The 12,311-nt window shown below is 56.3% G+C and overlaps 1 protein-coding gene across 5 annotated transcripts in view; it reads left to right on the plus strand.

The window, feature by feature from the left end:
- CAMK2A (calcium/calmodulin dependent protein kinase II alpha) overlaps positions 1-12,311 on the plus strand; it is a 63,090-nt gene that overhangs the window by 27,443 nt on the left and 23,336 nt on the right. For 3 of the 5 annotated variants that reach the window (XM_029943057.1, XM_029943059.1, XM_029943058.1), the window contains exons 4-12: positions 938-992; positions 1,824-1,889; positions 2,010-2,082; positions 5,149-5,251; positions 6,672-6,755; positions 6,898-6,992; positions 7,970-8,092; positions 8,406-8,489; positions 10,020-10,062. In XM_029943057.1, coding sequence (XP_029798917.1) covers positions 938-992; positions 1,824-1,889; positions 2,010-2,082; positions 5,149-5,251; positions 6,672-6,755; positions 6,898-6,992; positions 7,970-8,092; positions 8,406-8,489; positions 10,020-10,062 — 726 coding nt within the window. Of the gene's footprint in view, positions 1-937; positions 993-1,823; positions 1,890-2,009; positions 2,083-5,148; positions 5,252-6,671; positions 6,756-6,897; positions 6,993-7,969; positions 8,093-8,405; positions 8,490-10,019; positions 10,063-11,608; positions 11,681-12,311 lie in introns of all 5 variants that reach the window. The other 2 variants (XM_029943055.1, XM_029943056.1) reach the window with 1 other exon arrangement.

Below are 12,311 nucleotides of genomic sequence, written 5' to 3' on the forward strand. Positions count from 1 at the left end.
AGGGTACAGCCCCTTAGAGTCAGCCCCAGGCCTTGGGCCCTTCCTTCTAGAATCTCAGGAGGTGATTTGGGGAGCTATAGGGCTCCTGGGCGCCTTGCTCCTGTTCTTGGTAAGAGAGGTAGGAAGAGGTGAGTTTCTCAGTGTGCCTAGCTCAGGGACAACTTCCCTCCCACCCCCCCCCCGGCTCTCTTATCTCATACTTGACTACCCAGAGGGGCTATTCACTCAGGACAAGCACCCTGCGTGTGTGCCTCATGGGATTCTCACAACAAGCCCGCAAGTCCAGAAGTTTCAGTCTCATTATTGTCCAGGCAAGAAAAGAGAGGCTCAGAAAGGTGTAGCAATTTGCCTGAAGTCACACAGCTAAGAAGTGGCAGAGATTTGAGCCACGGGCTAACTCCTGCCCTGCAAGGAAGCTCAGGATTGGAGGAAGGAAGAGGCCAAACTGACCTCTTTTATCTTTATTTTTTTAAATGTTTTTTTATTTGTTTTTGAGAGAGAGAGAGAGAGAGAGAGAGAGAGAGGGAGAGAGAGAGAGAGAGAGAGAGAGAGGGAGGATGAGCAGGGAAGGTTCAGAGAGAGAGGAGACAGAAGCTAAAGCAGGCTCCAGGCTTTGAGCTAGCTGTCAGCACAGAGCCCAACTCGAGGCTCGAACCCACGAACTGTGAGGTCATACCTGAGCCGAAGTCTGATGCTTAACCGACTGAGCCACCTAGGCATCCCCGGTCTATCATCTTTAAACCCGGGCTTCTTCAGATGATGCCTGAAGTCAGTGAGCTCTCATTTACTCAGTTGAAACACCTGTTACCTAGCTTGTGCTCAGTGACTGAGAGATTGGAATGTTGGCTGTTGGGGGGCTGGGGAGGTGAGGTGAGAGGGCAGGAGGGGTGGGAGGCAGTGCTTCTGGGTTAACTGGCTGCTTGGGCCCCTCCCACAGTCCGGCTCCATGACAGCATCTCTGAGGAGGGACACCATTACCTGATCTTCGACCTGTGAGTGTGGGCCCACCCCGGCATGTACAAGGGGTGGAGGGCAGCCTGAGCAGGCGTGACCTAGCTCGGTCCCTTGGCCTGATTCCCAAGTGCCCCCAGGCTGGGCTGAATTCCCTCTTCCGAGACAGAAGTTTCCCAGATGCGGTGGGCTTGCCCCCCAAGCCTTGAGTGGGGTTCCCTGAAAAGCTGACACACGCTGGCTTCGCTCCTTGACATAGATTTCATTTTGTTTCTGTTTGTGGCCAGTGATGCTGGCTTTGTGTGGCTTGTGGCCATGTAAAGTTTCCTTTTGGAGTCATTTTAAAGTTTTAAAGCCCGTCAATTGACTGAAAAACAATAATGAAATGATGGGGTCTTGGGTTGGTGGAGAAACTTCAGGGAAGACACTGGTCTCATCTGTAAAAAAAAAAAAACAACAGTTAGTGGGGGAGGCTCTGCATGTGGGTGCATGGGAAATGCGTGCCTTCTGCTCAGTTTCGTTGTGTGCCTAAAGTTACTCTAACAAATAAAGTTTGTTAGAAAACGAACAACAGCAACGACCACAAAACTCTGTTCTTGGGCTTCCAAGAGCCTAATGACCCTGAGTTATATGTTCTGCGTGTCCCATCCCCCGTCCAAACTGCAGCCTGGACCCCGTGGGAGAGAAGGGCAGGTGGTAGAGGTGGGAGGGTGAGCTAGAAGACAGGATGAGGGTTGCAACATGAGACACCCTCCCTTGGGCCTGAGGTTCTGAGGTCCCTGGGTTCTGCCCTGGGCTTTCTGGAGCCTCTTCCAGAAGAGACAATACCTGGAGTTCTCGTGGGAAGGGTGACTCTGTGCCTGTCTCCCCAGGGTTACTGGTGGGGAGCTGTTTGAGGACATCGTGGCCCGGGAGTATTACAGTGAGGCCGATGCCAGGTGAGTGCCAGGTGCAGCCTGGCAACAGTGCCTGGGGCCCAGGGGGCCTCCCTCCCCGGCTTCCCAGCTCACCCAGGAGAGGCCGCTTCCACACCGTGACCCCTTCCTCTCTCTCCCCAGTCACTGTATCCAGCAGATCCTGGAGGCCGTGCTGCACTGCCACCAGATGGGTGTGGTGCACAGGGACCTGAAGGTGAGCGACTCATTTGGGGGGTGCAGCTCAGCCAGGAGGCCGCCTCTCTGCCTTCTGCCCCTCGCTCCACCTGTGGGGCCGGGGGTATTATCAAAACCCCCCCTTTAAGTTTATTTATTTTGAGAGAGACAGAGAGAGAGACCTCTTACCATCAGGGAGGGGCAGAGAGGGAGAATCCCAAAGAGGCTCTGCGCAGAGCCCGATGCTGGGCTTAAACTCACAAACTCTGAGATCATGATCAAGAGCCAAAATCAAGAGTTGGATGCTTAACTGGCTGAGCCACCCAGGCGCCACCAGAATCCCTTTAATTCCCCTGGGTTGGGCTGGAGGGGGTGGGTATATATATGCCACTGCTCAGATGAGGAAATTGAGCTCAGGGGGGAGTATCTACGCTTAGGATCCAGTCTCCTAACTCCTAGCCCCATGTGCTTTGGGCCAGACCAGGTGAGATGCAGCGGGACTACTGCTGGCTACGAGGGGGTCCGAGTCCCAGCTGGGCCCCCCCTCCAGCCGCAGGGCCTCTGCTTCCTTACAGCGGTTGCTATGGCAACCTCTGCACGGGGTGCTGAGGATGTCAAAGGAGACAGCACTGAGCCTGGTGCACGACACATTCTTTCTGGGTCTCTGGCAGGTGTGGGGAGAAGAAGAGCAGGTCCTAGGGTGCTCAGCGTCCTTCCTCTTCCCACCTGAGGGAGAAGACGGGCAGGCCTAAGCAGATGTGCGATCTAGGGTTGGCACCAGCCGCAGCCATAGCCTTGCCTGGTCAGCACAGACTCCTAGCTCTCCTCTGCGGAGCCTCATGGCATCGAGGCTGGTTACCTCGATTGGTACCCTCAGTGTTCAGAGCAGGAGACTGAAGCCTAGAGGGTCTCAGGGACTCGCCCAAGAATACGCAGTTTTGCTGTGTCTGAGCTAGGACCGGAGCCTCGGCCTTCTGATCCCAGATCCTGTGCCCAAGGTGGTCTGGGCCCAAAAGCCACTCAACGCAATTACTGCTTCCCCAGTAGTTCCTTCTAGGTGCCCTTGGTGACTATGAACTTGCTTCTTATGGTGCATCCCCTTGAACTCCTGGGAAATGCTCCTTCAATCTTTCCTGCTGTGGGGGTTTTGACTGTGAACCCTAGTTCTAACCCTTTGGGGCCGCGCAGATCAAGCCTCCAGCTCAGGTCAGCCCCAGAGACACTTGGACAGCTAAGTCTTCTGCAGGCCGTTCTCCTCCATTCTGACCCAGGACAGGATTTCCAGGCCCTCTTCATCCCGGGCACCTTCCCTGGGCACCCTCGTTGAGTGTCCTCCAGTGGGACCCAGGTCCCTCTTTGGGATGCAGCACTCTGACCAGAGCCCCTGCCCACCTCTGACTGTCAGGAGCAGTCCATGGCTTCCCACCTGAGTCACATGAGCTCCCTGCAGCTCAGTCTGGACCCACAGGCGAGTGTGCGCTCCCAGAGGGTCCCTGTTCCCATTACAGCTACACCCCCTGCTGGGGAGGAGAAAAGAGTGGCAGCATGAATTTAGGCCACTCTGCATAGATTAATTAGTGGCATATTCATCAAATCAGGGCAGGACAGCTACCAAGCCCAGGACACTTTGGGAAAGTGGTCCCCAGAGGATAAAAGAGGCCTTAACGAGGGGGCAGATGGAGCTATATTTGTTTGGGTCCCACAGTGGAAGGTCAGAGGTGGGGTCCCCAGAAGTTCCGGCGGGGAGGAGGGGTCAGAGGAAAGCAGCTGTCTCCAGGGAGTCGGAGCCCACACCCCCCAGTCCGCCCCAAGCGAGAACTGTGAGTGCTAGTCTCCTCCTGCGCGTGCTCTAGGCCACTGCCAGGTGCTCTACATGGATTAGTCCACACGCCGCTCCATGAGCTGGGCTCTATCCATTTTTCTGAGAGGAAACTAAAGCTCAGAAGGGACAGGGCTTGCCCAAGTTCCACAGCATAGAAATGGAGGAGCTGGGTCAGATGCAAGGGCCATCTAACTGCAGAATTCATTTCCTCTTCCCTCTGTCCTGAGTAGGGGGATTTCCTGTCCCCAGACCCAGCAGAAGACAGCAGGCTTGGGGCCCCAGAGGCCAGGCAGCATATACGAGGCCATCTCTCAGCCTAGGGTCGTTAAGAATATAGCTCGAGAGCCTAACTTTGCCTCCTTTCTGGCTCTGTGCCTTATCTATCAGCTGTGTGATCTTGGTCAAGTCACTTAACTTCTCTGAGCCTTGGTTTCCTCACCTTGATACACATGACAAATACTTATTAAGTGCCCACTCTGTGCTGTCCCCTATCTTAGGTGCTGGTGATAGAGTGGTGCACTTTCTATAGGGAACTCACTTTCTATAGAGGTGGCATAATGAATAAAGAGATGGGGAAAACATTACAAATTGTGATGATATCTATAGAGGTAATAACAAGTTGCTAAGACAGAGGATACCTGGGGGCTCCTCCTTTATACAGTTATGGAGGGATTCTTTGAGAGGTTGACATGAAGGTGAGAGCCGATGAAGAGAAGAGGTCAGCTCTATGGAGCTCGGAGAAGGAGCGAATCAGACGGGAGCAGGAAATGCAAAGGCCCTGAGGTGGGAACGGGCATCAGTGTTTGGGGGAATGTAGGAAGGCTACCGGTGGAAAATGGGGATAATAATGCTGGCCCCAAAGGTTGTTGAGGTGATCATCAAGATGATATATGCAAGGCACTTTGCCTGGTGGCCGGCACCTAGTAGGAGTGCAATAAATATCGCTCCTTTTCCTTTATCGTAGTGGTGGCTACTCCCCCAACTCCCTGCCATCACCTCAGCCCCAGCCCCAAACCCTGAGGTGAAGTGGAGGAGGGGGTCAGTGGTGGGGAAAGATCTTTCTGTTGCAGTAGACAGAGGTGTTGCACTAGGGTCGTCCCCTCTCTGGAGGGCTGAAGCTCAGGATTCCATGGCTGGCACTGGAGGGGCAGGTGCAGGGCACCTCTGGATTGTCCAGCTGCACCTCCCAGATGCCCAGACCCCCTGGAGGTGAGATTCTGAATCTGCTCACTGTCTTCTGGCTCTTTCTTCCTCCATTTCACTCTTCTCCCTGGTCCTGGGAAGCCGGAGAATCTGCTGCTGGCTTCCAAACTCAAGGGTGCCGCGGTGAAGCTGGCAGACTTTGGCCTGGCCATAGAGGTGGAAGGGGAGCAGCAGGCATGGTTCGGTGAGTGGGGGCAGGGGGTGGCAGGGCCATTGGGGGCCAGCCTCGAGTTGACAGGTCGCCCCCTAGGAGCCCCCTGCCCAGGCAGAGGCAGGTGGGAGATGGCTCATGCACTAGCCAGGGCTCCAGGGTCCCAGGCCACTCAGCCTCTGGTCACTAGGTGTCGCCCATCCTATCTCCATGGGAGTTGGGCATAGGGCCATGGTCATCATGAAAGAGGGCATGGCTTCCTTACATGCCCGTGCACCATCACTACTGGCTAAGGTTTTCCAAGGGTTCCCCGGACAACCTGGGTCCCAGGGCTAATTATCCTGATTTTACAAATGAGGAACAGAGGCTAAGGAACACATGGAAGGGTTCATGGGAGATTAAACGGGGTAGAGCCAGGATCTAAGCTCCAGTGATCCAGTGTACTGAGCTTTCAGCATAACTGAGTCCTTTCCGCTATCTGGGGGAACTTTTTAGTGGGCACTTTTGAGATGAAGAGTCACATTGTCTACCAACTGAGCCAGCCAGGGATCCCTTAGTGGGCACTTTTGATCATTGGTTAAGAGCCAGAGCTCTGGGTTCAAGTTCTGACCCAGCCACTTAGGAGGTGTGTGACTTTGGGGCGAGTCATGTCACCTTGCTGAGCCTTCATTTCTGCATCTGTAAAATGGGGATGATAATAGTATGTTCCTCGGGGCTGTGTGAGGAGGGAGACCAGGCATGTAAGTGCTCTGCTCCGTGCTTAGAGCATACACACTTAAGAAATAGTAACTGTTCTTATGATTATTTGTTAAAATACTTTGGGTGCTGGTTTATTGCAAGTGATCCTCTCATCAATGCTGGGAGGTATGAAAGGAGGAATCCTTAATCCCTCATTTGACAGATGAGGAAACTGAAGCCCCAAAGGAAAAGAGACTTAAGGCAAAACCAGAGATGGGGAGAGTCCTCCTGCTCTCCTGGGACCTGCTCCTCCAAGGGTGGGGAGTGGGCAAGGATTCAGTTCAGCCTGTAGCTGACATGGCAAGGACACTTTGTCTAGAGTGCCAACACAGCTTGATGGTGGCTGCGGCATGGCTGTTAGAAGTGTATGATGCTGAGTCAGGACCCCACGGGAAGGACTCTGGGATTGATTGATGACTTCTGCTGTAGGCTCTGGAGTGGGGTAGTGACAGGTGCACTGAGGACCTGTCCAGCTTGGTCTAAAGGCTTTGCTGTCTTGCCAGGGAGAGCTTCTTGCCCCCCTAACCCACTCTTGGGGGCAGGAGTGTTTTCCTCATCTCCAGGGCAACCTCAGCCCTCTTCCAGCAGGATCTTGCTCTGGGTGGCTAATGTGCCAACCTGTGTGTGTGTGTGTGTGTGTGTGTGTGTGCGCGCGCGTGTGTGTGTGTGTGTGTGTGTGTGTGTGCGTGCTCCTGTCTGGGTGTCTGGGGAGCAGGGTTCGCAGGGACGCCTGGATACCTCTCCCCGGAAGTGCTGCGGAAGGACCCGTATGGGAAGCCTGTGGACCTGTGGGCCTGTGGTGAGTCTGCCCTGAAGCTGTCTCACCGCCCCCCTCCCACCCTGGTCACCTGCCCCTCTGGTGCCCACTCCTTTCCCATCCTTTCCCCTCTTCATGGCTCCTCCTCACAGGGGGGTGAGGCTTCTCCGGGTCCTCTTCCCAGGGGTGATCCTGTACATCCTGCTGGTTGGGTACCCGCCATTCTGGGATGAGGACCAGCACCGCCTGTACCAGCAAATCAAAGCTGGCGCCTATGATGTGAGTGTCCCTCCTCTCTCCAGCCTCCCTGTCATCCCCTGTGCCTCCCTCCTGTCCTCCCCACCCACTTAGACCCCCAGCCATTCTCTAGTTGTGGGGCGGGTGGAGCTTCAGGGCTGATGTGCGGGCCTCGCCTGCTGGTTGAGCCTCTGTGTGATGGGATTTAGCCTGGAGCCCCAGAGGGCAGTAATAGCATCAGAGCGGGATGAGAGGTGGAGGGTAGGTCCAGAAGCCAGACTCTCAACTTCTCACCCCCCCAAATAGTAATACACAAATAATAATAATAGCTAACATGAACATAGTGCTCTTCTAAATGCTTTAAATATATTACAGCTAATCTTCATACCAATCTGTGACATAGGTGCGATTATTAGTCCCATTTTACAGAGAAGACAGCTGAGGCACAGCGAGGTTAAATAACTGCCCACACTGCATAGCTAAGAAGTGGTGGAACTGGGATTTGAACCCAGGTAGTTTGGCTCTAGCCTCTGTGCTCCCAATGACCAAGCTGTACTGATTTTCAATAAGGCTGATTTTTTTCAAGCTATGTGCTATGTGTTTTATGTCACATTTAATCCTCACAACATCTCTAGGGGCAGCTGGAGGGTCGCGTGACTTGTCCAAAGTCACACAGCCCCAGAGGCAGAGCCAGGACTTAAACTCAGCCTTCTGATTCTGAAGTCTGGCCTATAGCCACTGGCCCACTGGTCCCCGGATAAGGCACAGCCTCAGAAAAACAGAGGAAGTCCTCCTTTCCATGTGGCCTCTGTTCTGATTTGTCCTGGGGGGAAAGCACCCTGTCCTTCGTCTGGTTCCAGAGGGGTCCCTGCATCGAGGGTCCTTACTCCTCCCGGTTGTTGATGCCCAAGTGGATGGGCCATAGGACCCCTGCCTGCTCCCCTGCCAGTCAGGGGCTGGGGGATCGCAGGGGTGGCCTGGGGTAGGCTGGGCAAACCTGGCCCCTCTGCCCCTTCCAGTTCCCATCACCGGAATGGGACACCGTCACCCCGGAAGCCAAGGATCTGATCAATAAGATGCTGACCATCAACCCATCCAAACGCATCACGGCCGCCGAAGCCCTCAAGCACCCTTGGATCTCGGTGAGCCTTCCTCAGCAGGGCCCTTCCCAGGAGCCCCTCCTGACTCCAGGGTCCAGACCCCTGCGGGTCACGAGGGACTGAGAGCGGCCATGGTTCTCAGGGGGACTGAGACAGGAGGCGTTGACTTCATGGCGGTGCTCCTGGCACCGGATATCTGGTGCCTGGGGCGCTCAGTGCCTGCAGTGGTGACAACATCCCTTGGAGCAGAGATTTGTTCCCCCCAAACACCGGCCACATCTCCGAGAGATGTCCTGTGGCAGGGCCCTCGGGCGGGCCTGGCTTCCCCTCACAGACGTCTCCCCTCTTCCTCCAGCACCGGTCCACGGTGGCCTCCTGCATGCACAGACAGGAGACCGTGGACTGCCTGAAGAAGTTCAACGCCAGGAGAAAACTGAAGGTAACAGGTCCTCGCCCTCCCTGGCCCCCGGACACGGAGTAGCTTGGTTGGGTCTCCAAAGAGGCTGAGAGACTCAGTCATGAGTTCTTTCCTTCACTGAGTCAACAAGGATTTCCTGCACATCTACCTTCTGGGCTGGGGAGCGGGCCGTGGAAAGGACAGACAAAGAAGCAGAACAAGAAGGGGCGGTGGGGAGTGCCGCGCCTGGGTGCACCCTGAGATGGGGGTGTACGCAGCAGGGCCATGACCGTGGTCTAAGCAAGTGGCCTTTAAGCGGACACCCCAGAGGATAAGCAGGTATTAGCCGTGTAGAGTTGGTGTGGTGGTGACAACGTTCCTTGGAACAAAGGGATGTTCTAGATGTTCCAAGACAGAGAGGAAAGCTCGTGCAGAAGTCCGGAAGGGTGAGCTTGACCCCATTAGGGGAACTGCAAGTGTTCCAGTGTGGCTGGGGAGGAGGTGAGCTGGGATGGGGCAGGAGACCAGGGGCGTGAGAGGCCCGGCTGCTGCCGGGCACTGGGGACGACAAGCCAAGGGACGTGGGCAGGGGTCACTGCCCAGAGGAAGCCACAGTGGGGCCCAAGTGGGCCCGGACCTGCCAGCCTCTCCAGCAGGTCGTGTGTGCTCCTAGGGCTGTGATAGCTACTGGTCTAGACCTTGCCAGGGACCCCACGAGCAGGCAGCAAGAACAACTGAAGAGTCCCCAGCCCGCTGGGGCAGAGAAGCTATCAGAACACCGAGTGACAGGTGCTGAGGCCTCAGCTCACTCAGAATCTCCTCACCAAGTGCTCCCAGGTCTGACTTGGTGGCTCAGGAAGGGGACATGGGCCGAGGGGGCGGTGGCCTGCCTGATGCCAGGAGAACTAAATCTCACCGCGCCCCCCGCCCCCCCGTGCCCCTCACTGGGACCTGTCACAGAGGAAAATCTCAGAATGTCAGAACCATTTTTCATGTTCTAAAAATCAGGAACTGTCAGACTCAGAGAGTGTCCATATCAGTGTCAGAACGGGAAGGGCAATCCCCTAGCCCCCGCATCGAGACAAAAGAGTTTCTCTTTGCTAACCCTCCACGGCTCTGAGCCCAGGAGCCCCGGGTGGACAAACCAATGATGGAGTGAGGGACTCAATGCACTGGGTGGAGGGTAAAGGAGGCCCAGGAGGTCAGGTCTACTGTCCTGGTTCAGGCAGGACGTTTCCATAGCCTTTAGGAGCCCCCACTGACAGGTGTCTTCGAGCCCTCTCCACCACCTCTGGCAGGCCAGTGGAACCTATTAATATCTGCTGCTAGGATGGCCCTGTCCCAGGAGCTGTGCCAGCTAAGGCCTAGCTCCCCCCAACTTCCCCAGGGAGGCAGGGACGGTCTCTGGGCTCTGGGGCGAAGACAAATGGAGGGGCAGGGCGGAAGGCTTTGGCTTTGTGTCTGAATGCAGCACCTGCCTCCCCTCCCTCCATCCCTCCCATCTCTCTGTCTCTCCTCTCCCCCCTCACCTCCAACCTCCTGTGCCCCATGCCCCCTCCTTCTCTGTTGCAGGGAGCCATTCTCACCACTATGCTGGCTACCAGGAACTTCTCTGGTAGGTGGTGGGACCTCAGAGTCCCAAATACATCCCGCACAGGTCTGTTGGGGAGCATTGCCCTGTTGGATATCTGGGTGCCTTGGACCAGGGGCCCGGGGAAAGTGAGAGCTACAGAGGACCAAGGACTGGACGCTTAGGTCACCTGCACCCAGAAGGGGCAAGAAGTGAAAGGTCAGCAAGCCAGAGGCCCATCAGGAAAGGTTGACTTCCCAACTTCACAGTGGTGCTGGGTTCTCAGGTTGGGCCAGCGTGACGGGGAAGCCCTCCCAAATACCGGGATGTGCATCCAGGCAGGACTGAACCAGGCCCAGGAAGCAGCAATATTCCTGTTCCCCGCTGTTACTGAGCCTCGTGTTAAGCAGTCCCCATGCTTTCACTCAAGTGGCCTTTGTGACAAGGCAGTGGGGGCCATTGCTAGGCAGAGAGAGGCAGAGCCTGCTTGTGGTGCAGCTTTGAGCAACCCCAGAGTAAGCCCCTAACAAAGATGCATCACCAGGGAGCCAGGGGAGGGGCCTTTGGCCTTGGCCATAGCCAGCTGGTTAAGTCAGGGAGTGCCCAACAGCCTGAGCTGCGGCGTGCGGCCCCAAAGAGAAAAGGAAAAGATTTGCATCGGGGCTTAGCAAGAAGCTCCCCTTGGCGCATCGGAGAGAACCCAGGTCCGCGCCTGCCAGAGGCATCTCTCTGGGGAGCCTGAACAGCTGACGGGGCAGCTGAGCAGATATAGCAAACCTCACCCGAGGGGCCCTCTGGTCAGGGCTGGGCCAGCCGGAGAGGGCTGCTGCAGACGCCTGGCCGGCCCCTCAGCAAGGGATCGGCTCTGGGAAGCTATGGCTCCAGCTTCCCAGAGAGTCTATCGGCCCATTGAACCGGCTGGAAGAATGAGACCCACAGGTGGGAGAACTCCGGAACTTTGGGCTAGCCCCATCGCATGGAACTGCCTTCCCGCTCTCTCCCCAGACAAGGATCCTGCAGCTCCTAAACCTGAAAGATGAGCCGCCCAGACAGTCAGAGTCTTTTTTTAACATCCGAAGCGCCTCTAGAAACCCCAGTCCGGATGGCGCCCATGGGTCGGCTCCCATCTCTTCGTGGACTGGTGGGATCAGGGGCGTTATAAACCACTGGTGTTTTTGAAAAGAGGTCCCGACACTTACAAATGAGATTTTGTAGAAAAACCTCAGCTTTCTGTCTTCTCTTGAAAATCAGAACATGTGATCACAGGGGACCCACAGTCTTGCGGTGGTGGGCCGGAGCTGAGAGGGCCCCCTTGAAGCTGGAGGGGCAGCCATTCTCCCCGTTCCACTCTACACCCCGGTCAAGCCCATGAAGCTCGCAGAAGCTTCTGTTCACCCCAGTCCAGTGCATGAAGGTCATTCCTCCCAGCTGCGGGATCCAGAGGCCCCCACCCCTGCATGTACTTTGTAAGAGGGAAACTTGCCTGGAAGGGGTCACAGGTTGAGATACGAGGACTGAGAAGCTGGGCTAGCATGAGCCAGTCCCTCTGAGCCTCTGGGGCATCCACGTCCCGTGCCGCCTCTTTCCCCAGGCTCCCCATCTCCAGGCCGCCGGGAGAAGGACGTACAGTGGCTACCATTTACTGACCAGCTACTGCATCCAGGTCAAGTGCTGTGCTAAGCACTTTATAGTTATCCTGTCTCGTGTACCTTAAGGCATTTGTTTGAAGTCTGAAGCGGCCAGATGCCGCGCGGGGCGTTCCTGCCAGTTCCTGGCTGCTGCCCTCCCCAAGGGCTCTGTCCAGGAGGCCAGGAGGGAGGGAAGGAGGAACGACAAGAGGAGGGGCCTCCCAGAGAACTGCTGGCCCCCTTTTCCTAGTCGCCAGGGACACAGCCAGCCCTAGCATGGGGCTCTGGAGTTTGAGGATAGAGAGGCCTCTGTAGGGGGTGGGCGCTCTAGCAAGGATGGGCCCCAGAGTGGGGCATCTGCTTCTCATCACCGGCAAAACAACGCTTGCAGCTGTCCGGAGTGAGTAGGCAGGGCTGACACATGACCTCCGCAGCAGCGTGGGGCTAAAATTAGAGCAGGCCAGGGTGGGGAGGGAGCGTCCAGCCCCCGGCCAGGCAGCCAGGCCTCCGGGTTGGCCACCACCAGCACGGGTGGTGACTGGGATCCAGAGGGAATCCCCGGGGCTGAAAAGGCAACCCCACAGGCCTGGGACACATCGATCACCTCTTACAACTCATGGGGCCATAGGGTCACACTCAAGATTGCTGAGAACGGGGGAGCCCAGG

This window comes from Suricata suricatta, chromosome 6, assembly GCF_006229205.1.
Source record: "Suricata suricatta isolate VVHF042 chromosome 6, meerkat_22Aug2017_6uvM2_HiC, whole genome shotgun sequence".
In the NCBI taxonomy this organism is placed as follows: Eukaryota; Metazoa; Chordata; class Mammalia; order Carnivora; family Herpestidae; genus Suricata; species Suricata suricatta.